Below are 24,952 nucleotides of genomic sequence, written 5' to 3'. Positions count from 1 at the left end.
TAAGTTGGTTTACAACACCTGGTAGCGTATTTTTATAATTGTTTTATCCCACTGTTTCGGTTATTTTGTCACTATGTCTTCTCCTGTTGCTGTCATGCCAGCTGAAATTAAAGTTCCTCATGACTTTACCGGTGAGCGTAAGGATATTATCAAGTTGCATAGTTTTTTGCAATCCCTCGAAGTGCAGTTTGTCGTAAAACGTGTTACGAACGATTATGAACGTATCTGTCATTTGGCTGCTAATTTATATGGTCCGGCCTTAGACTGGTTCATGACCTTCTCTGGCAATCACGATGTGTCCGAAATGGCCTTTGACGCCTTCAAAGAGGCTTTTAAACAAGCCTTCCAAGGTAAGTTTGACTCCTATGATGTTATTCAGAAGCTTTCCTCGTTAACGCAAAAAGACAAGATCGAAGCCTACGTTTCAACCTTTAACCGTTACCGCAAACTCCTACCACCACGTTCCTTGAGTAATGATGTTTTAATCAATCTTTTCATTAAAGGGTTGAAACCAAACACTCGCAAAGACTTACGTTTAAGAACCGTATCCTCGTTTTACGAAGCAACCCAGTTGGCTATTCGTGCAGAACACTGCTGTTACTACCCTGGTATCTCTCCATTATTAGATGATAATTCCACCCCTACGGTCGATGCCGATGGTGATGTCATTATGGCTATTTCCTCTACTCCTCGCCGTGTTTCGTCTCGTTCCCGATACAACACCACATCTTATCATCCTCGTAACTCGGATGATTCCTGGCGTGAAAAGTGTCGTCAATTGTGCTCTCAGAACCACCTCTGTTTCCACTGTTTCTCTAGCGGTCATGTAGCTGCTAAATGCCCAAAAAATTCCACTCGTTCCGCGAGGCCTAGATCACACCGTTCACACCGTGACTAAGCTAGTCACCACTCGTCTTTCGTATTCGCCTCAGTTCGATCACTCCCAAGCCGCTTCCACTGCTAACGCTTCTTCTATGGCTAATATTGATTCCCAACACCCTTCTGTATATCCTGACTCTGACACTCCAATCAACCATGATTCTGACATCCCTACTGTTGTTGATCATCCACATCCCGTAGCACCTACCTTTTCTGCTGAACCCATACCTCCCGTTGGTCCTCGCTTAGAACCCTGTTGCCTTGTTAATAATGTTCCAGTTACTGTTTTATTTGACTCCGGTAGTCCCACCACATTTGTAAGTGCTTCCCTAATTGCTCAACACCACTGGCCCACCTATTCGGTACCCCATTTAAGTGGAAAGGTGCTCTTCCAGGATCTGCTCAATCAACCCTGGCTACCACATGCAGTATCCAAGTCCAAGATCAGTTACTCAAGGTTGCCGCGTATGTGGCACCCGAACGTGTCATGATCGGTTGGCCTATTATGAAAGATCACTTAGATTTAGTATGTCCCTCTGAATCCTTATCCATCGCTGTTGACTGTCTACACGAAGGCACTATTCCTGATTATTATGGTTCAGAACTTGCCGAAGTATTTGTACTTACCCTAGATTCTACCCTCGCCTCTGATTCCTTTACGCTGTTACCTGCTGATATCCGCCAAGATTTTGCTACTACTGTAACTGATACTCTTCCTCCGAATGCTGGTACTAAGTCATACTCACATAATATTATCTTAAAGGAGGGAGGACGACCACCTCGTTTAGCTCCGTACTCGTTTAACACCGAAATTAGAGAAAGAATGCCGCCAAATTGTTGAAGATTTGTTAAAAAATCAATTTATCAGTGAGAGTAAATCTCCATACTCATCACCTGTACTATTAGTTAAGAAAAAAGACGGTAGTTTTAGGATGGTTGTCGATTTCAGAGAGTTAAACAAAGTTACAGTTAAGGATCCCTTTCCATTACCTCGAATAGACGATTTGTTAAGTAAACTCTGCGATTGTGTTCTTTTTACCACTCTGGATCTACATTCGGGCTATCATCAGATTCCACTAGATCCGGATAGTGAAGAAATGACCTGCTTTACTACCCCTTTTGGCCACTATTAATACAAAGTAATGCCGTTTGGCTTATGTAACGCCCCAGCTACCTTTTCTAGATACATGCAACGGTTATTAGGCAATATTCCTAATGTTTTTGTTTACTTAGATGATATCCTAATTGCCTCGAAAGATAAGAAATCTCATCTTCAAGATATCCGCAAAGTGTTACAAATCTTGAAGAAGGAAAATTTGGTATGCAAAAAGAAGAAATGTCATTTCTTACAAGAGTCTGTAGAATTCCTAGGATTCAGATTGGGTAAAAACGGTATTATGGTACAACAAGAAAAAAATTCAAGCAGTTAAAGAGATGCCCTCACCAAACACAATTAAATCAGCTCAATCCTTTCTGGGAATGGTAAACTATTATAGGAATTTTATTCCCCAGTGCTCATTGTTGTCCAAACCTTTTGAATTTATTTCTAAAAAATGTGATTGGTCCAAGAAACAAGATCAAGCGGTTATTACTCTAAAACAAAAATTATGCTCAGCACCCGTACTAGTCCCATTTATTCCTGGTGACGAATACCGTCTTTCTACAGATGCTAGCACTATCGCTCTTGGTGGGGTACTAGAACGTTTACACATGGGACAACTTGTTGGTGTAATTGGTTATTTTTCAAAAACTGTTAATCCTACTCAAGCACGTTATCTGGTTGGAGAAATAGAGTTGTTGTCTATCATTCAAAACTTACAACACTTCAAATACTATCTACATGGACACCACTTCATCTTAAGAACTGATCATATATCCTTATTGGCATACAGAAATAAGAAAGAACCCTCTGCAAGAATTTCACGATGGTTAGACTTCTTAGCTGAGTTTGATTTCACCTTAGAATACATTAAAGGATCACTTAATCATGTCGTAGATGCCTTAAGTAGACCAGCTACGAAAAATGAGATTACCACTAACGAAGTTAGTAAAGTTGCAATAATTGAAGAAATTGAAGATCCAACTTTGGTATTTCCAATAAACAGTATAGAGAGAATCACCCCAGTTGATTGGTATGAAGATTGGATCCAAGACTCCTGGTCCGCTGCAGTTTTGGTACATTTAGGTTTGGTTCAAGATGTCAAGATTAATCCTACTGATAAGTCGTTGTTTGATAAGTATATTAAGAAACTCAAGCTGTCCAAAAAAGCTATGGCTCGATACAAGTTTGATGACCAAATATTATATTATGATGATAGAGTCTGTGTACCCCGCTCCAGACGTACCGAACTACTAAACATTTATCACGATAACATATTGCATGGTGGTCATTTGGTGAAGTTACTACGATTAATAAATATGCCTAATTACTATTGGCCTTCAATGACGGTAGATATTCGTACTTATATCAAAGGATGTTTACAATGCCAAATTATGAAAAAATTTAGACCTAAGAAAGATGGACAACTGGAACCATTAGATATTCCACAAGGACGTTGGCTAGAATTGTCAATTGGTTTTGTTACCGGACTTCCAACTACTCAATCTCAGAACGACATGATCATGGTTGTAGTTGATAGGTTTTCTAAAAGAGCCCATTTCATCGCCGCTCAAATATCCTTAGGATCGGTCGGTACGTTAGACTTATTTTATCGGTTTATTTTTGCTTATCATGGTTTTCCAAGAACGATTGTTTCAGATAGAGATATTAGATTCACCAGCTCGTTTTACAAAGAAGTGACAGAAAGACTAGGCATCAAATTATTACTATCTTCCTCTAATCATCCACAAACAGATGGTCAGACGGAAAGCGTTAACAAAACCTTAGGTCGGTTACTAAGAAGTTACTGTTCACAAGATCAAGATAATTGGGACCATTTTCTCCCTCAGGTTGAATTCGTTTACAATTCCACATTCCAACGTTCTATTCAAGCTTCACCATTTGAAGTAGATTTAGGTTATGTACCCAACGAACCATTACTAGACATTGGTAATGAGCTGTCGGCGCGTAATCTATCCGCTGTTGACTTATCAAAAACCATCAAGGCGATTTCTCTAAGAACTACAGATTTCCTCAAGCAATCACAAGAGGATATGGAATCACATGCGAATGAAACTCGAACGGTCAATGATTACAAACTCGGTGAATATGTGTTACTGCACCGTGATGCATATTTTACTGGGGGAAGGTACTTAAAGATCCAACCCATATTTTTAGGACCATTTAAGATTGTAAAAATAGGAAAAATCACCATTGAACTTGATCTGCCATCCTCCTTTAAGAAACATAGGGTTATCAATATAAAATGGATAAAAAAGTTTGTATTAGACAAAGATAGGTACCCAAAAAGTCTACCAAGAACCTCGATTGAACGAATACAGCGTGCTCAGGAAATAATTGCAGTCATAGGTTACGATGTGGAAAGCCACGAATACTACTGCAAGATGAAAGATGTTGATCCCACTCTAACCTGTACATACTCGTTAGAAGAATTTAATAAGTTAACAAGCTCAAAGAAATCATCGTTGTTAAACAATTTCAATACGCTTGTGAATACAAATTAAAGAGGGGAAGATGTTGTAGACGAGGTTGACTTTATACTCATCTACAAGTTGCTAACTAGAAATTATACATAACACTGAGCAACTGCTAGTTGCATACTTGTGTGCTGGAATATGATTATATCATTTTCTATTAAGTGGTAAAACACTTTTTATCACCTGACTTATTGTTTAAAATGCGTTTTTTCTATTTATATCGAAAAACACTATTTAAGAAATATATTCATTTTAGTTATAGTAATTTACTATATATGTCTAAATAAAATAAGTCGTCTTTACATCTTAAACACTGTATAACAATGTCTAACTCTCTTGAATCCCAGTGGAATTACACAGAATAAGATAAGTAAGTTATAGTTATAAGAATAATCAGGGTTATAGTCATCTGTAAAATACTAGCCAGATCACTATATAATAGGAATTTTGATTTTATATCTAAATAATAAAGAGTGTTTTGAAAAAACTAAAAATGATTGTGGTATGCTATGGAATTCCTTTTTTTTTTTCTACATGTCAGACTACAATCTATTTAATTATCAATAAAGAATATGTTCCTGATGAAAAAAACATAATGTAAGAGCTCTTATTGATTATTCATCTAATACTAAAGGACTATATGTGAATGAAAAACTACATCTTATTATTAGCTTATAACTAATTATACTGTATCTGAAGACATTTTATTGCGTTAATTCAATTCTATATGAATGTATTGATTAAACCAACCTAAATATTTAGATGATTCGGGATACTTAAAAACAGATATATGGTAATGCTTATTAATGTTCCACATTTGATAGAAGTACTTATGAGTGTAAATAATACTAAACTTTTAAGTGTTTTATTCAATAGAATATTATAGTATTACGTTAATTTCACATGCAATATATCATTATAAATGTATAATTGATTCCAAGTAAAATAAATTTTAATTACGTATCGTATTTAACTTGAAGAAAACCATTTCTAGATAATTCAAACACTAAAGCAAGGGTTCAAATCAGGCAAACGCTAAACACTATAGGGGAATTCTTTGTAGATTAAAACTACTCTTTGAGAAATTTTCACTGACAGGTTGTTGTGTTTTTTTTCAATTTGCGGAGTTTTGGCTGTGGGAATCTAGTGCGGCATATTGCTGGCGCGAGAGATTCGCTGTAAAACTTCGCACTGATCATCGATGACAGCAAATAATACGCAATGAGTGAAAAATATTTGATATAAAAGAGAAGCAAGAACCTTGGTTTTTGAAAAATTATATTTGAAGTTTAGTTTTATTGTAAAGAATAAGATATCATCAACAAAATAACACAAAATCCTCTAATATCAATGTCTTCAACTAATACTTCAAACTGTAACAACTGTCAAGATTGCCAATGCAATGTCTGTGAATGTTCAACATGTGAATGTTCTCAATGCCCAGGAAAATTATGTAAATGCATAGATTGCAAATGCACAGATTGCAAATGTTCTGAAAAGAACAATAATAACTGTGGATGTTCAGAAAAGCCAAAAAACAATTGTGAATGCTCTGAGGTAAAAACCAATTGTGAATGCTCTGAGAAAAAAAACAGTTGTGAATGCTCAGCTGAAAAGAGTACTGCCTGCAAATGTAATGGCAGTAAAGATTCAAGTTGTGCATGCCAAGATTGCTCCTGTGCTCCAGCTAAATGCGGCTCTTGCTCTCCATGCAAGTGTGAAGAATGCAAATGTCCTACAAAGAAGGGATGCTCATGCTAATTTTTTCAAACATTTCTAACTTTCGATCTAATTCTGCATTCATTTTCACAACATACCAAAACAGTGATTCTAAACTGTATATTTTTTTATCTAGCATATATACATACCAAGTGTATATTTTCAATATATTTTAAAAATTTTATTCTTATTTATAAAAATTACTCTCAAAGTCTAGTAAAAATCGATTTAGTTGTACAGTATATCTTGCTCAGATTATCAGTTACAATTATTATAAAGAAGAAAAAAAGAATATATTCATTTTTGTATTGTAAAATGTACCTGATATTGTGCACCCTGCAAGAATTTTAAAATTTAGTCTTGCAAGTTGCACATAAAAATATTAAATTGAAATAGAGGAACAGAATTTGAAAGCAAAATGGTATCAAAAGGGAACTGTTCAGAACATTTTCTCGTTTTTTTTCTTTTTGTTTTTTTTTATATCCTCAATTAATAAAATAAGAGAGCTAATTACTACTTAAACAGACTAAAATAAGATCTGGAGGTAGTTGAAACTATACTCTTATTCTTACCTGACAAGTATTTCGGTATATATTGAAAAATGGTATAATAAAGTATCCAAAAAGGGTACTGGAATCCATATTATTGGCTTGCTAGTCTTATTTGCATAGACGAGCTTTAATATAGCTTAAGAAATAATTTTAGCAAGATCTTGTAATGTTTTTAAAACAGAGTGTGGTTTCGTAGTTTCAGATGACTGTAACTTAAAGAAATAATTGATTAATTCTAAGGTCAGTGGTTATCAGGTTAGTTTGTACTTCAATTAAATTTATTTTTTCAATTTTTTTTAGTAGCCAATTTACATTAAATATTTGTTTATAACATTTTATACATATCAGATGACTGATACTCATATCATAAAAGTTGAAAAAGATTTAATCAAAAAAAATAATATTAAGAAGCTTTATCAACAAATGAGACAAATTTAGACCAAGTGGAATTGCCGCCAACACTTTTTCTAACTCAATAATGAAAGCTAACAACTCTTCCCTATTTTCTTATGATCTTTAAATTACAAGAAGATAAAAAATAAATTAGATAGCAATAATTTCGGTTCTTTGTATAAAAATTGAGATCTGTACTAAGATCAAACGTTATATATATTTATAGTGCTATATAATCTCGTAACCAAATATAAACATTGACTATCACCTGTATCAAGCCATCTACTTATTTTAACATAACATATGTCAAATAATTAGTTCTCAATACAAGTATATGGATATATTAAATAAAAATATTTCATAGTAAAGATGGTAAGAACTGCCAAGTTCAAGAAGTGATTATGGTTCTATGATTACAATTCAACAATTATAGAGTTCATTTTCAATTTCTATCTTGGAAATATATAATAGTACTTGCATGTTTACGAACCTTGGCATTAATGACTCATTAATTTATTTCATATGTGGCTTTAATTACATGCATTGATATGTTTGGTATTGTTTATGGTTTATATTAGCGATATCGGAGATCGATAAGGCTCAATCAGTGGGTATAGGTGCTGGTGTTTTGTAATTGGGTTAGTGACCTTGGATCCAAGAAGTTAATTCTTGGTTCTATGTCAACATTAACAACATGTGACATAGTGATACTGTCAGTACACTGTGTCAAGGGTTAGGAGCTTACAAGCCCTAACTAAATCAGAAACGTTCGTGTCAACATATTGCGACGCGTAAACTCGCTTGTATATAAAGCGATACCCATGAGGCATCTATATAGAATTACACAGAATAAGATAAGTAAGTTATAGTTATAAGAATAATCAGAGTTATAGTCATCTGTAAAATACTAGCCAGATCACTATATAATAGAAATGGAGGTGCATTCGTGGAAGGCAATCCTGGACATATTGCAATTTCAATTGCAAATCATGTTATACACTTGTTTCTAGTTATATTTATACTTATACTTATATATAATACACATCGCAGTTGTTGGCCTATACTTTCATCTTCTTATCAATATGTCCATCCGTAGTTCCACTCGTTTCACTCGTTTCACTTGTTCCATTCGCCCCACTCGCCTCACCCATCTCTTCCCGAACTTTACTCCCCTCTTCATCCTCATTCTTCATCCTTAACTTCGTCTCCTCATCCATAACAATACTACTATTAAACTCCTTCTCCAAACATTGCAATAGGGTATACCCTCTTCTTGCCAACTCTGTGGGCGTTCTACTTTGAAAGAAAAAATCAAGTTCAAACAATGGAGAATCACGAATCTCATCACGGATCAACTCATACACATCGTCTCGATCCAACCCATATTTGAACAGCATCAACAGGATGAACCGATCTTCTTCTTCAGAATACGTCCTCTTATTACTCGACGAAGGTGGGAATTTCAAACTCAAATCAAATAACGGAGCTTTACATTGAGATAATTTCCGACGCAACGCCTCTTGTTGGAATTTCACTCGACGTATTTTTTCCTCTTCCACTTCAATACTTTTCAAATATTTCTCATAATCTTCAATCTGTTCAATATTCTTCCAAAACGCCTTGGCATATTCTCTAACTTCTTCCAAAGTCTTGGTACCAGATAATTCCATAGCTATCGCTTGAATGGAATTACGTCCATATTTCCCCGACGCAGATATGAATTTACGGAATTCAATCTTATTCCAATTGGTAAACCCCTTTTTCTCCAATTCCAACTTCTCTTGCTTCTCCTCTTCACTTAATTCTTGTGCGTTATGGATCGAAAGATTCAATAATTCCAATAATTGTTTTTTTTTCTCCTCCTCTTCAATCTCACCATACGTATTCTTCACATCTTCCATCGTAGGTTTATATCCAGTCTTCTTCGCAGTCCACATTCTTTCCTTTTCATAAAGAACTTTCAATTGAGGAGGTTGGAATTGATGACTATTAAACGCATGTGGTTTGGGCATTCTTGGTTGTGTTGGTGTCGTCGTCTTCCCCGTGTTCAATACATCTTTATAATACCCATCGATATTATAATTCTCTTTACGTTCTCTCTTGGTAGGATTGATCCAAAGTGGACTGATAATATCCTTTTCCACTGTCTTTTTCTTGAAATCTGTACCGTTCCATTCATATGCTGAATCTTGATTGAATTTTTGTAAATCATCCAACCCTAAAGTCGCATATTTCTGATTCAACGATTGTGTTTTACCTTCTGATAATTCCAAGATACTTTCCAAATCAATTGCTTCTTTCTCTGCTGCATCATCATTACCACTCGTAGTACCACTTGGATGTGGTGTACCTCTTGCACTTGATCCTGTACTAGTGTTCCCGGATTTGAAAACATCTGCAGCACCATGTTGAATCATTGATAATAATGCATCTTTTTGTTCATTTTGTTTTTCCTTTTGTTTCTTCTTTTGTGTAGACGTACGATTCTGTTGAATAACCAATTGATCCAATTTCAATTTTTGTGTGGCTCTCTCAAGAATTTTTTCCTCCACAGAATTATCAGTAACAAATCTATACACTTTCACTTGCTTCTTCTGACCAATACGATGAGCTCTATCCATAGCTTGTAAATCCGCTTGTGGATTCCAATCACTATCAAATAATACAACTATATCGGCTGTCGTCAAATTAATACCCAACCCACCAGCACGTGTGGTCAATAAAAAGATAAATTTACTCGAATCTGGTGCATTATATTCATCAATCGCAGCAATTCTATCCTCATGAGCTGTTTGACCATCAATTCGACAATATTCATATCCTCGGAAATAACAATAATCTTCCATAATATCCAATACTCTAGACATTTGACTGAAAATCAAAACACGTGAACCTTCTTCTTTCACTTTTTCTAATAATTTATCTAATACATTCAATTTAGCAGAATTATAAACTAAATGTTCATCTGTAGTATATGGTGGACCCGGTTCTGCTCCATCAAATAGATATGGATGATTACAACATTTCCTTAATTGCATAACAATGTTTAATAATCTGGTCTTGGATTCTTTATTCCCATTAGAACCATTAACTGCATCTAAATCCTTTTCTAAGATTTGTTTATACCATTTTTTTTGCATATTAGACATCCCCACATATAAATTCAATTCCTTTTTAGGCAATAACGAAGTTTCCACATCACTTTTAATACGACGTAATAAAAATGGTTGTAACACCGTATGTAATTGCTTCACAATTTTATCTTGATCCTCTTCAGATTCATTAGATGAAAACCATGAATCGAAATCTTCAGAACTCGAGAAAATATCAGGTAAAAGAAAATTTAATAATGCCCAAAGTTCATGTAAATTGTTTTGTAATGGAGTACCAGTAATTAATAATCGATTACGTGAACTGAATTCTCTCAAAACTTGGGATAACATGGATTCTTCATTTTTAATACGATGAGCTTCATCAATAACAATATATTCCCAGTCAATCTTTCTGAATGCAGCTTTTTCTCTAATGATAATTTCATAAGATGCAACAACTATTTCAAAATCACATTCAAGTAATTTCGTCTTGATCAACTCAGATCTTTCCACTTTATCACCTTGTAAGATAAAGGCATTCACATCTGGTGTCCATTTATTGATTTCTCTTAACCAATTGTTTAATGTAGATTTAGGTGCAATCACTAAAAATGGACCAGGTTTTTTCTCCACATATCTTAAATACCCTAAGAATGTGATCGTTTGTAATGTCTTACCTAACCCCATCTCATCCGCTAATATACCTGCTAATCCATTCTTGTGTAAAGAAATTAACCAATTAACACCTTGGATTTGATATGATCTTAAAAGACCATCAATATAACCTGGAGATTCTCGGAATTGAAACTCCAAATTTTCTTCATCTCCATCAGTTTCGCCCTTTAATAACTCTGCATCTTCTTCTGTTTCGGTCTTACGTCTTCTTTTATCTTGATGACCAGCACGACCTTTACCTTTTTTATTACCATCATCATCTAAGATATCCAACACTCTTTGAAATCTATCATCTTTCTTGGCCTTCCCTTCAATGAAATGTCTAAATAAACCACTCAATCCTAATAAATGTTGGAATCTCTTCACAGTACCATCCAGATCGAAATGAGGTTTCCCACCATCTTTAATTAAATAACGTTTCTTATTTGATTCTGGATCCAAAGGTGGCATATCTTCTTTGAATGGCTCCAATGCCAATTCATAATCCGATTTCTCTGACATTATCTAATCCAATCTTCCTGGGTAATATTATCAAAATTATTGATAATTTATATTTGATGAAGATTGTTATTTCTTTTTATTGATCTCTTTCTCTTTCTCTCTTTTAAGTCAATGAAAATTATTAAATCAAATGGTTTCCACAAGTTTTCGTGATTTTATTATCTTCCAAAATTTAAACACGCATTTAAATTTTAAAAAAAAAAAAAAATTAAAAAAGATACTGATGCTAATATTATTATTATTATCTTATCAACTTGAAAAATAATTCAATTAAATTCGATTTCATTAAAAGCTGGGTTATAAGTAATTTGAAATCTTTGTTATTTCTCTTAAAGACCAATGAATTTGTAGCTCTTTTTATGGCCATTCTTCCAAACGATATATATTTATTTTATATGATTATATACTTAATACTTATTTTAGGGAACTACCTTGATAGCTCATAAATATGCTTCAATCTTTCAAGAAATTATACAAAATTAAATTGATTTAAAATACTATGCTTGGTATGGTATGGAAATTGCATGATAGAAAAAAAAGAGAATTTAAAAATATGAAGTGCAATAGTTCAAGATATATGTAAAAAAAAAAAATACAAATAAAGAGTTCTGCAGAATGTTCATCTACCCTATCTAAAAGGTCAATACATATCTTTTACTCTGTATCGATCATATAAATATGTATATACATATATATATATATATATGTAAATTATAATGTGTCTTAAAAAGATTCTAAAAAAATAAAAAAAACTAGTTCGGATAGACCCCATTTGACGGGGGCTGTTTGATGGAAAAAATGAAAAATTTAAGCTCATCGCCTTATTAGAAGTACTAATTAAAAGAATTAATTTATTAACTTTAGCAACTATTGACAAAAACTCCAAGTCAAAATGCCTCCAAAACAAGCTCCTAAGAAATGGAAGGCTCCAAAGGGTCCAAAGCCCATTCAAAGAAAAATAAAAATCCTCTAGGCTTAGGAAGAGCCATCAGATCAGCTCGTCAGAAGGAAAATGCCATTGAATATCTGCCAGATGGTGAAATGAGATTTACTACAGATAAGCATGAAGCTAATTGGGTTAAATTACGTTCTGTCACTCAAGAAAATGCCTTAGATGATTTTTTAAGTACTGCTGAATTGGCTGACAAAGATTTTACCGCAGATAGACATAGTAACGTTAAAATTATCAGATTAGAAAATGGGGTGGATGATGCAGTTAGTAAAGGTTTTAGTTTGACAAATGAAAGACGTGAAGCTTTAGATAGTAAACAAAGAACACTCGCTAAGGATCTTATTGTTCCAAGAAGACCTTATTGGGATGAAACTACAACTAAATATGAATTACAGAAAGAGGAAAAAGAAGCATTTTTGCAATGGAGAAGAAAATTAGCACAATTACAAGAATCAAATGAAGATTTACTACTGACTCCATTTGAAAGAAATATTGAAGTTTGGAAACAATTATGGAGAGTCGTTGAAAGATCAGATCTTGTTGTTCAAATTGTTGATGCTAGAGATCCATTGTTATTTAGATCAGTTGATTTAGAAAGATATGTTAAAGAAACTGATGAAAGAAAGCAAAACTTATTGCTAGTAAACAAAGCAGACCTATTAACTCGTAAACAAAGAATTGCTTGGGCTAAGTATTTCATCTCTAGAGGTATCTCCTTTACATTTTATTCTGCTTTGAGAGCTAATCAATTATTAGAACAACAAAAGGAAGCTGGTGAAGAATATAAACCTGGCCAAATTTTAGAAGTTGAAGAAGAAATTGATGAAGCTAATGAAAAGAATTTGGACAGTGAGATCTTAGAAAAGATTAAAATATTGAGTATTGATCAACTAGAAGATTTGTTTTTATCAAAAGCTCCTAAGGAATCATTAACTACACCTTTACCAGGTCAAGAATCAATTATTCAGATTGGTCTAGTAGGTTATCCAAATGTGGGTAAATCTTCTACAATTAACTCGCTTGTAGGCTCTAAAAAAGTTTCAGTTTCTTCTACACCAGGTAAAACAAAGCATTTTCAAACTATTAAATTATCTAAGAATGTGATGCTATGTGATTGTCCTGGTTTAGTTTTCCCAAATTTTGCTTATAACAAAGGTGAATTAGTCTGTAACGGTGTTTTACCAATTGATCAATTGCGTGATTACATTGGTCCTACGACTTTAGTAGCAGAAAGAATACCTAAATACTTCTTAGAGGCAGTATATGGTATTCATATTCAAACTAAATCAAAGAGTGAAGGTGGTAATGGTGAAATCCCTACTGCCCAAGAATTATTAGTTGCATATGCTAGAGCTCGTGGTTATATGACTCAAGGTTTTGGTTCGGCTGATGAACCACGTGCAAGTCGTTATATTCTAAAAGATTATGTTAATGGTAAATTATTATACATTAATCCACCACCACATTTGGAAGATGATACACCATATACTATTGAAGAACGTAGAGAATTCAATAAAGAGCTATATACTTTTGATAGGTTACCAGAAACAAGAAGGGAACAATTAAAAGACGCAGCTAAACATAAAGGTATTGACGAGTTAGACTTAGCAAGAGATTTGAAAAAGTTAACGTTTTCTGCTCATACTGGGGGTGAAGATGGTAAGGAAGCAAAGTCTGTTACTCATGGTGGTAAACAAGCTGCTTTGTTTAATGCAGCAGATGATTTAGACAGAGAATTTTTCCAAATGACTAATATTAAAGGTCAATTGACTACACCTTTCCATAATAATCAATTAGATAATTCAGCTGGTAAAAAACACAATAAGAAAAATAAGAAAAGCAAAAAGAAAGCTTTAATGTACACTACATAGGTTACTAATAGTATTGTGCTTTATTTTTTTTTCTCTTTGATCTTATTATTTTGATTACTAATATTATTTATTAACACTCAACCTAAACATCTTCCTTTTGTATTATTTATACGATCGGGGCTATAAGATACTAGCAATCTCTTTGTACATTAATATAGCATTTATCTTAAAAATCAACAATTTTTTTAAACAAACCGGGATGGTTCTATAGGTAGTAAAACTTCTCTCATAATAACCCTAATCTTAAAACAATAAAAATTAATTACCCGGCTCAAATAGAACAGTATTTAAGACAAAGAATTTTCATTTCTAGGCTATTAGTTTTTCTTGACTTTGTTTTCATGGTAGTTAAAAACATTAAGGACACTCAACACATTTGATATGTTCAATTAGATTGCATTAGTGGGGCTAATGGAGTTAGTTCTGACGCTAAGATTCGAAGTATTTTCGGTTTTAGTATTTAGGCTTCTTCTGTTAATTCTAATATCTGATATATATCTTCCCTACGCATAAAGAATAAGCTCGAGATGCCCAAATTTGGAACTTTGTTCTACGCCTTTTTCGCTAACAACGGCTGAAATTTTGACCCCACAGCTCGTAGTTTGATAGTAGATGGGCGGAAATATATTTTGTATTATTTAGATTTTTTTTTTTATAAGCTATATTTAATTGTCTTATTATTGTAGACTAAATTATATCATACGAGTGATGTTAGTGTAAAAAAAAAGGTATAAAATTATATAGAAATATCGGGAATAATTAGCCTTGTCTTATTTTTAGTTGAAGTTTTTGGTTAATGCTTTTTTATTTCAAGCTCCGATACCTTGAAATTCATTGTTAATTTTTTTAAGCAAAATAGTTCATGATAAATGCAGTAATATCAAAAGAATTGTCGATCAATTTAGTATTCAAATGTCTAAAATTTTACAGCAAAATCTCCATGCAGCCAAAGATGGTATCTCTGATCCGTTTTTAAACTATGTATTGGATAGTAAAATTGAAATGAACTTGCGCCGTTTGAAGGAAACTATCATTGAAAATCAACTGAATTCAAAACAATTTACATCTTCAGCAACAAATCTAAACTCAAATAGACTTCAAGTAACTGACGCAAAGAGTATATCTGACTACCAAAGAAATTTTAATAAATTATCCTTTGAAATTCAGAAGGATAAAAATGAAGTGTATAATCAAATGCAAAAACATTACGAAGCTCAACAAAAGAATACGAAAACACGGAGATATAGTATAGATTTTGATACCGCGATTGATTTGAATGAAGTTAAGCCAGAATTACTAACTGACTTAGACGATAGCATTCGTTACCGAGAAGATATGGTCAATATGTCATCAGGTTCCTTTCCAAATGATACGGATGGAATGGCAGAACTAAGAAAGCGTTTATTAGGTAATAAAGATCTAACTGACGGAAATGGTATTAATAATACAACGTTAGATAAACAAATTAAAGATCAAGATAATATTCAAAATAACTTGGTCGAAGATATGACTAGGTTAGTTGGAGCTTTGAAACAGGGTGCAACTGCTTTTCAAAATGCTTTAGAGGAAGATACCAATGTTCTTGGAGCAGCTGAACTAGGTGTTCAAGCAACACAAAGAGGTTTAGGTGATATTAGCACTAAGCTCTCAAGTTATGATAAGCAAAAATTGGGTTACATGTTTTTTATCTTGACATTGTTATTCATGTTTATTGGTCTAATAGTTGTCTATATAATTATTAAAATATTTCCAGCATTGTAGTGATTTATCTCTTTCTTACTTCATATTTTGTAGAATACCTAATATATACGTCCAATCACAATTAATGCGTTATATAAGGAGCATAAAACATGAATAAATACATTTAAGCTTAGTGCCTTTCAAGATTTTTTAAATGAACTTCGATTAAGATGCTCAAAATATTTTCGTTATTTAACTTAAATATTTATATTTTGTTGATATAGTGTGCGAAGTTCTTTTAAATGATTGAAGTGAAAATTAATTTAAAATATTAAAAAAAACAAATAAACCCAAAATAGAAATTATATTTTTCAATCAATTTTTTAATATAAGTTTCTATTATGCCAATTAATTAATATACATTTTATTTATTTATCTATTGTAAAGTTTGTAAAATATGAGTTGAATTCAATATATCAATATATATATATATTTATTTACTAATCCACTTATAAGCAGTAACCTCTATTCGATATCAAGCATTAAGTCGTCCTTTTCGCCTGCTTCTCCTACAAACTCTCTACTGGACCCAGCTAATAATTCTCTTCTAATCTCTGGACCAATGGCTTTGTGTCCTCTTTGACGAACAGTCTCTAACAAGAAGTCTCTTTGATCTTGAGTAATATCATTCTTATAACGTTGAGCAAATGTTAAGAAAGCTTTATGCCAGACAACAGGTAACACTCTAGTAGCATCTTCACCATTACTACCATCCTCCAAGATTCTAAATCTCATAAAGTAATAAACACATTCATCAATGGTTTGATATGGTAAAGCATATTTCTTATCTAATAATATTCTGATAAAAACTGTTGTAGCTGGAGAAAATGGCAATCTCAATAAATAACTTAAAGCAGCGGAAGAGTGTAAAACTGGAACGGAAACTTTAGCTAAAACACTACCTGCAATAGTGGCTTCACGGATATTACAACCAGTTTCAACCAATGGGAAAAGGAAACCTTTGAAATAGGCACTTGGCTTATACAAAGATTTCTTAATTGCACGGTATATATGATAATTTAAAGAATGGTCTTGAGAATCTTCAATATTTGTGCGGAATCTTTCCAATAAGACTATATTAATAAATATTTGTGCTTCCTTAGCTTTCATGTTCGATACAAATAATTTAGTAGCTTCATATACAACATGTGGAGACCAGGATTCTGGATCTGTCACGTACAAAACATCTTGCCAGTTGTTTAGAGTAGGGATAACTTTGAATAGTTTCGGTAGTTTACCATGTGTCCAAGTTCTCAAAATACTTCCAACAGCAGTATAAGCTCTAATAACCTTCTCTGGAAGAGCCACACCTTCACCAGTTCTTAGACCAGATACTTCATGAGATTGGGTTTCTCTGTCAGCGCTTTGTGGTGTTTCAGAATTCCATTGATTTTCCTTTTCTCTAATAGAGGCCATGATTTTATCAGCTAAGTTATAACTTCCATCAAGAGAGTTGAAATCAGAAGACTTTTTAAAATATTGATCAAACATGGCTGCATCTTCTTCATCAATTTCAATCACTTCTTCTTCCTCTTCTTCATACTCACCTTCAGGTTCGAAATCTGATATATCTTCATTAGCTAAATAATCATCATCATCATCTGAGTCATCATTATAACTCTTAGTATGAAATCTCGAGGCTTGGGCAAGATTTTTCTGGGCTTCAACTTCTTCTTCTTCTGCAATTTCATTTTGTTGTTCTCTAGCTAATTGTAAAATCTTTGCAGATGCTTTGGAATCAACGTACTCTTCATCTTTATCGTCATAGTCATCAGTACCATTGCTGTGGGATATAACCTTTTTTTCTGTTGTCTTTAATATACCTTGAGAGTTATCAAGATCTTTCATAAGAGGATCATGTCTTTGCTTTTTAGCAACTGATGAGGATGCTCTGCCCATTTTATAGTTTTATTTTTTGATAGTTTATTAGAGGCTCTCTTTTGCAATATCAATAAATAGAGTATCTTTTTTATTTTCAACCTTTTTAAAAACATAGCTCATCGATTTTTTCGATGATTAATTTTTCTGAAAATTTTCCAGCGGACTATAAGAAATATCGATGGCATTGAAAAAGTATATATATATTAGATATTTAAAAACGTTTTACTGAACTAATTACTTGAAATAATAGCGAATAACTCGAGAGAATACTGTGTTGTTAAGAACTTTTATCTAATTTAATGGAAATATGAATATATACCATTTTTTACTACAAAGCAGTTGTTCTTACTTGATTAATACCTATACTTGAAATATTTTAGATTAATTTTACACTGTTCAAGTAATACAAAATTTAATACAAATGACCTCAAAATATATTACTTTGTATGACACGCAAATTACATTCGATAACTATCTTGAAAGTAATTAAAAATATTACCAAATATCAAAAAGTTTTATATATTTCCTATGTATGAAGAATTTTTGGACGGAAATTTTAAATACTTGCTGGCTGGAGGTTTTAGAAATTTTTTTTCGTTTTAATTGTTTGTTTTAATAAGCACTAACAATTTGAAAATAAAACGAGTAGAACAGAAAATTTCCGTATTTTTATATCTGGGAAAGAAATAAGGCATTCATATAGCTACTTAAATATCAGTAATGGTTAAGGAAAAGAGAAGTTTAGAAGAGGCTCAGGCTGAAAGTGAAGTAGAAAACAAAAATCAAAAACAGCAGAAAAAAATCATTGCTGAAAAAGAAGAAGATCTGGAACCAAAGACTAAGAAAAATTCGAAAACATCTGACAAATCGATAATCAATTTACAAGATGACTATAAACATTTAAACATTTCTGTCCAACCATTAGATATTTTTTGCTGGGGTACTGGCTCAATGTGTGAATTAGGTCTAGGTCCATTAGCTAAGAATAAAGAAGTTAAGAGACCAAGATTAAACGCATTTCTTTCAAGTGACAAAGCTAAGATTATATCAATAGCAGTGGGTGGTATGCATACACTTGCTCTAGACCAAGATAACAATGTTTGGTCTTGGGGTTGTAATGACGTTGGAGCATTAGGTAGAGACACAAGCAGCGCCAATGAAAATTTAAAAGATATGGATGCTGATTCTAGTGATGATGAAGATGGTGATTTGAATGAATCCGAATCCACTCCAATGAAGATCCCTAGAGAATGTTTTCCTGAATTGGATTGTGGCGAGGGCATAAAGATAGTACAATTAATTGCTACTGATAATTTGAGCTGTGCTTTATTAAGCAATGGTGAAGTCTATTCCTGGGGTACGTTCCGTTGTAATGAAGGTATCTTAGGTTTCTATAAGGATGAAATTCAAATCCAAAGGAAACCATGGAAATTACCAACCTTCTCGACAAATAACTACAAGATTGTTCAAATGGCATCAGGTAAAGATCATGTTTTATTTTTAGATGAATCAGGAATTGTTTACTCATGGGGTAATGGCCAACAAAACCAATTGGGTAGAAAAGTGATGGAAGAATTTCGTCTAAAGACATTAGATCCAAGACCATTTGGTTTAAAAAACATCAAATACATTGGCTCTGGTGAGAACCATTCATTTGCCCTAAAGCAAGATGGTTCATTAGTCAGTTGGGGGTTAAACCAATTTGGCCAATGTGGTACTTCTGAAAAAATCGAGGATGGTGCCCTTGTTACTATTCCAGAAGTGGTTAAATTACCAAAGGATTTCAAAATTAAAGTTGTCTCTGGCGGTGAACATCACACTCTATTTTTAGGTGAAAACGGTGATTTATATGTTGCTGGTAGATTAGATATGTTTGAAATTGGGATCTCCAAGGACAATTTACCAGAATATACATACCAGGATGAACACAAAAAACCACGTTCTGTTCCATTACCAACAAGACTAGAAAATGTTCCCAAGTTTAGAAATGTCTGTGCTGGCTCTCATCATTCCTTGGCAATTGCTACCAATGGTATTGCTTACTCGTGGGGTTTTGGCGAAACATATGCTGTTGGATTAGGTCCATCAGGCGATGATATTGAGACTCCAACAAGAATCAAGAATACTGCCACCCTAGATCATAATATAATAATGGTTGGTGCCGGTGGCCAATTCTCTGTGTCAGGAGGTGTAAAATTATCGGATGAAGAAGCTGATAAGAGAGCTGATGATATGAATGATTAAGCAAACTTACAAATCTTCACACTAAGTTTATCCTAAATAAACAGTCAAAAGTTTTCATGTAAAACATATGTATCAATACTCTGTAATCTAATATCCATAGTTATTACTGACGCAATTTGTGTCATTTTTAATTTGTGTGTATATGTCCTAAATAATGTGACAGTGCCGGTGGGCTTATTATTTTTTCGCACGCACCGATAGTACTAAAACGGCAACGTTAAATCTCGGAGATTCCCAGAAGTGAGATATGATCTGCGATATATAGAGACTTGCAGTTTAAGAAGTCAAAATATAAGAAAAGGGGAGACTTTGTCCTTAGAAATAATTATTTTTAAATTAGAAGTAGTCAAATATCTAGAATTTTAATATTAATTAAAATTTTTTAGCAATGATGAAAACTTCCCCATTATTCAACACAGCTCTGTGGAGATATTCCAACTCCAAGAAGAATAACTCGGCGGCTACACTCCATTTAATGAATGAGGCATCTACCTCTCAGGAATCCTCAAATAAACTTAAAAAGAAACAAAATATATTTGAGAACTTACCATCTTATGAGGTTACAACTTCTGAGGAAAAGAAAATTATAAAGCTAAAAAACTTGAAGTTTGAAGGGACGCTTTTGAGAAATTACCATGAAAGTTTAGAATATTTATATGATAGCTTAAATATTGAGGAAAATCCTTTTCAAAATTTTTGTCACAATAATAAAGATGGATATTCTATTGAATTAGTCGTACCTGAAATGAATAAAAAAATATATATTCCAACCTTACCTGTACATAAAGAGCAAGAGTTTGGTTATAATCATGAATTTAATACGATTGATTTAGGTAAGAACTATGTTGATCCTGAAATATCCAATTCTTCTCCAATTTCAATCAGTGGAAAAGTTAAGATATCCTTAGTAAGAGATTATCCAATAAAAATAAATTGTATTATTGTTAGTCTGAAATGTTTCAGTAATGAATTTGGTCACTATGTTAAGGAAAATAGTAAAAACCAGAAGGGTACAGTTCGACTACTAGATTCAACCACAACTTCAAATAAATATAGTGAACCTTTCCCTGATTTCTCTTATCAATTACAGAAGTGTACTCCAAAGAAGACTATTCAAATTTTTTTATTGAAAAGACCACTCAGTTTAGGAATTTCAAAGAGTAGCGTTTTTGAGTATCCTTTCAATTTTAATATCGATTTTCTTAATGATGAATTTTCAGGTTCATATAAAAATACATATGGTACCTGTAATTACAGATTAGAATGCAAAGTTGTTCTAGAAAATAGTACCTCCAGCTTAAAAAACCAATATCAAACAAAAAATTTCTTCAGTTTAAATAAAAGAACATCATTTTCAAATTTAAATTCACATACTGACCTAGTTCTTCTATCACAAGAAATTTGTTTCAAGAAAGTCCTACCATCAAGTTGCACACTAGAAAATGAATCCATCAGGACAATGGGCCAATGGTGTAGAAGAAAACGGCTGGGCGACTTCACATACAATTATAACGACGATTTTGACCTTCTGATGGATAAAAATGATTCAGAGCTTGATGAACAAGACAAGTTTAAATTTGACTATGCATTAAATATTGATAAAAAAATGGTGCAACTAGGTGATTGTGAAAATCCATGGAATATTGAATTTTTAATTGAAAAAAATATTTTAGTTAAAGAAAAGCTAAAGATATCCAACATGCAAACAGTTTTATTACAAGAGGTTAGAATTCCCAGTTTTATATATAAAAAGAAAAATAAAAAACAACAAAAGCTTCATTCAAATGAATATATTTACAAGCAAAAAGATGAACCCTTTGTTAAACAAAGTGAATTATTATTAGATCATACAAGTTTAGAGTATATAATGGACAAACATGAAGGGAAGATCAAACATATTCTTTGCAAAACTCCGATTTGTATTGAAGATGTTTCATCAGAGGAATTTTGGAATCCATCCCCTTCTGATGAAGCTAAAGATTCATTTTTAGAATCAAACACATCTGCTAGTGATATATTTTCAAATAACAGCCCCTTCCAATCTCAATTATCAAACCTATCCAGTCTCAGATCAAACAGTATTCACTCTCAATCAATGAGGAAAATGAGACAATCTTCTTTAAGATACCCAAAAGATAATGATAAAATACAAGTCCAAAAGAATAACATTTATCACTCAAATACCAACGAACTGTTTCACTATGATTTTGAAACCAATACTAGCCATACCGATGATAGTTATTTAAAATTTCATATTCCAAGACTTCATTTACCGAATGGAAAGTACGATATACAAAAAACCGATAAAGAATTAAGAAGATTAGAGGAGATGATTTATGGATATAGTTTCAAATATTGGCTCCAACCTTTTCAAATTGAAAGAAGTTCCATCGATGCACATCGTTGCAAGTTAAAAACGATCCATGTTATTGGATTAAAAGTTAAATTTGAAAGGATACTTGAACCAGATGAAATAGAAAAAATTAAAGAATGTGAAAATAAAAGGAAATTATTATTAAAAAATTATCCGGAGCTAAAAGGTAACGTTCAAGATAAAGCAAAGATATTTTACACCATATGCTTTAGAGTTCCAATTTTAGTAGTAGACAAAGAGATGGTAAGTACATTAAGATTACCAAGTTACCAATCTTATCATAGAGATTCCATACCAAATTGAACAGCTGTCTAAAGGTTGGTTGAATATTTTGCTACTTGGCTACAAGCCAACCTTATTGACAAGTATTATGTATTGATGAGAAGCAGATGCACTTGAGCTGCTACAATTTAGATCTTGCAAAAAATTCAATTGCAATTTATTTTTAGCACAAACAAATATACATTGTAAGATAAATATTTTTAGATAAAATTATTTTAAGAATATTCATAGGAATCAAAACAATATCTGAAATTTTTAACTAGATACGCCAAATTAATAAACGTAGAAGGCAATGTCACAAATTTAATGCGTAACAATATCCTAGAATAGAAATTCCTTCAACAATACAGTTAACAAACGAGAAACAAACATCATTGAATAAGAACACTCCTAAACATGCGCCACCATTCCCCTACATATGCACCAAAAAAAAACATTCTTTCTGCTCTGAAAATGAAATATTGAGATATTCAAAAATTAAAGGTGTCTTTAGGCACCCTAGGGCCTTCCTCCACATTGTTAGTAACTGCAACGAAGTATCTCCAAGATTGCCACCAAAGATTACAAAAAAAACAAATTCTAAATCGCGAATTCCTGAAGCATCAATTAACGAATCTTCTTTATCAATTTTGTGACGATGTCGTTTGAACAAATAATATTACATTCTTTCGAGGATCGCGTTGGTATGCTAACGAAAACACGTGAATAAATTATTATTCAGCATTAACCATGGTAAACATTCACGAAACTTAATAATAAGAATGGTCATGTGTCTTTGATGCGTATAAACACATGATGACACTTTCAAAACCTGAATCGGGAAAAAAGCGTGTTTTGTAATGGATTCCGAGATCTATGAACCCAGCTATACGAGACAACTGCATAAATAAAATTCCCAATTTGGTGAAAAGTTTCTTAAAGAAAAAGAAAATAATCAGACACCAACAAAAATGAGGTTAAACGAGGAATACGTCAAACCACAAAGATAGGGGGTGCAGAATTTAATCTAGATTTCATGCACACGCAACATGTTGCAGGGAATACAAGGCGACATCATTACCAAATAGGAGAATGGTCAGATAAAGTTGGCTTCCTACATGTGCAAATGACGTTTTATCTTGTTACTACTTAGAGTTCCTCATGGATAGAGAAGAGACAACGATAAACGAAACTATGATGGAAACGATGGGAACTTTGTGTCAACAGCTTGTGTCAAATCTCTGATAGCGTCGTTTTCTTGCTGACATTTACGGAGGGTTTTATTTTAGATGGTTACGACGAGCAAGAATTACGGCAAGGCTGCTACGGAACTTGCTTTTTTCCTACTGATTCTTGTTGGGTTATGCTCCTTATAGCTCACCCAACCTAAGAAAAGCTGTAGGTCGTATGATACCTAACAAGGTCAACAACATCTTATAAAGGTTGAAAGGGACAAATTGATAATCACGAGCACATACGCAGAATCATAAGCAACCTCGTGGCAGCTTTTCCAGTCCGGGAGGTTTACCATGACCAAAATACTGGAGACTACTGGAAATGGTACAGAAGCACCCAACGGAAAATACTTGTCCTCAGAAACTGTTGGATAACCTAATGCATATATCGATACCCCATTATACCTTTTACTCAACTTTTCCTTTGTGACTGTCCAATTGTATGCTTTCGACCATTGATTTCGATAATGGCCGTGGCTTGAGAATTTGGGTTACCTTTTACTCCTGCCACCCTTCATGTCCCATTTTTGCAAGCTACATGCTAAAGGACGTACAGGGTTACCTTCTACTGGTTTTTGTGGCTGATGTTGTCCCTTCAACTTTACAATGGAGCTATACAAGACGAGGCTGTGTGCCTATTTTCGCATCCAGATCTGGAGGAGATCCCTGACGATCTCTGTCTGTTTGTATTGTATTAGGCTATTTTGCACTGTGATTATGTCTGTGATTGTTTGTGATCACTATGAATAAACGAAGTGACACACGGCTGCGTCGATTTAACTGGTGACTTCGTATACTACGTATGTTATTTTTGTCTCTATCCCAATAGCAGAGACCCTCGTACGTTTGGGTCCAACAAATGACCGACACTTTTTCCCACTGTTATCGAATCGTAAACGTTTCCGGTTGCCTTAGAATCGTTATTTTTGCATGCATCCGTTTCTTTTCTTTATTTATTTACTAATTTATTTACCATTTTAATTTATT

The 24,952-nt window shown here is 33.2% G+C and overlaps 8 protein-coding genes across 8 annotated transcripts; 6 read left to right on the top strand and 2 right to left on the bottom strand.

Annotated features, from left to right (window-relative positions):
- Nucleotides 1–73: 73 nt before the first annotated feature.
- TBLA0C03840 (gag protein) lies at nt 74–898 on the top strand (the record flags this gene model as incomplete). Its single annotated transcript, XM_004179656.1, has 1 exon — nt 74–898. One exon carries the CDS (start codon nt 74–76, stop codon nt 896–898), a length of 825 nt encoding a protein of 274 aa, XP_004179704.1.
- A 1,415-nt stretch (nt 899–2,313) lies between these two features.
- Nucleotides 2,314–4,503, top strand: TBLA0C03820 (gag-pol fusion protein; the record flags this gene model as incomplete). The annotated part of the gene is made up of 1 exon (XM_004179655.1): nt 2,314–4,503. One exon carries the CDS (start codon nt 2,314–2,316, stop codon nt 4,501–4,503), a length of 2,190 nt encoding a protein of 729 aa, XP_004179703.1.
- Nucleotides 4,504–8,197: 3,694 nt separating this feature from the next.
- ISW1 (chromatin-remodeling ATPase ISW1) lies at nt 8,198–11,407 on the bottom strand (the record flags this gene model as incomplete). Its single annotated transcript, XM_004179654.1, has 1 exon — nt 8,198–11,407. The coding sequence occupies one exon, from the start codon at nt 11,405–11,407 to the stop codon at nt 8,198–8,200; it is 3,210 nt and encodes a 1,069-aa protein (XP_004179702.1).
- Nucleotides 11,408–12,325: 918 nt separating this feature from the next.
- LSG1 (ribosome biogenesis GTPase LSG1) lies at nt 12,326–14,230 on the top strand (the record flags this gene model as incomplete). The annotated part of the gene is made up of 1 exon (XM_004179653.1): nt 12,326–14,230. One exon carries the CDS (start codon nt 12,326–12,328, stop codon nt 14,228–14,230), a length of 1,905 nt encoding a protein of 634 aa, XP_004179701.1.
- Nucleotides 14,231–15,142: 912 nt separating this feature from the next.
- Nucleotides 15,143–15,991, top strand: USE1 (SNAP receptor USE1; the record flags this gene model as incomplete). The annotated part of the gene is made up of 1 exon (XM_004179652.1): nt 15,143–15,991. The coding sequence occupies one exon, from the start codon at nt 15,143–15,145 to the stop codon at nt 15,989–15,991; it is 849 nt and encodes a 282-aa protein (XP_004179700.1).
- A 444-nt stretch (nt 15,992–16,435) lies between these two features.
- ENP1 (snoRNA-binding rRNA-processing protein ENP1) lies at nt 16,436–17,869 on the bottom strand (the record flags this gene model as incomplete). The annotated part of the gene is made up of 1 exon (XM_004179651.1): nt 16,436–17,869. One exon carries the CDS (start codon nt 17,867–17,869, stop codon nt 16,436–16,438), a length of 1,434 nt encoding a protein of 477 aa, XP_004179699.1.
- A 702-nt stretch (nt 17,870–18,571) lies between these two features.
- TBLA0C03770 (uncharacterized protein) lies at nt 18,572–20,095 on the top strand (the record flags this gene model as incomplete). Its single annotated transcript, XM_004179650.1, has 1 exon — nt 18,572–20,095. One exon carries the CDS (start codon nt 18,572–18,574, stop codon nt 20,093–20,095), a length of 1,524 nt encoding a protein of 507 aa, XP_004179698.1.
- Nucleotides 20,096–20,486: 391 nt separating this feature from the next.
- On the top strand, nt 20,487–22,772 carry SPO23 (Spo23p; the record flags this gene model as incomplete). The annotated part of the gene is made up of 1 exon (XM_004179649.1): nt 20,487–22,772. The coding sequence occupies one exon, from the start codon at nt 20,487–20,489 to the stop codon at nt 22,770–22,772; it is 2,286 nt and encodes a 761-aa protein (XP_004179697.1).
- Nucleotides 22,773–24,952: the final 2,180 nt, after the last annotated feature.

The sequence above is a fragment of the Henningerozyma blattae genome, chromosome 3, assembly GCF_000315915.1.
Source record: "Henningerozyma blattae CBS 6284 chromosome 3, complete genome".
Lineage (NCBI taxonomy): Eukaryota > Fungi > Ascomycota > Saccharomycetes > Saccharomycetales > Saccharomycetaceae > Henningerozyma > Henningerozyma blattae.
This window is presented reverse-complemented; position numbering and strand designations above follow the sequence as displayed.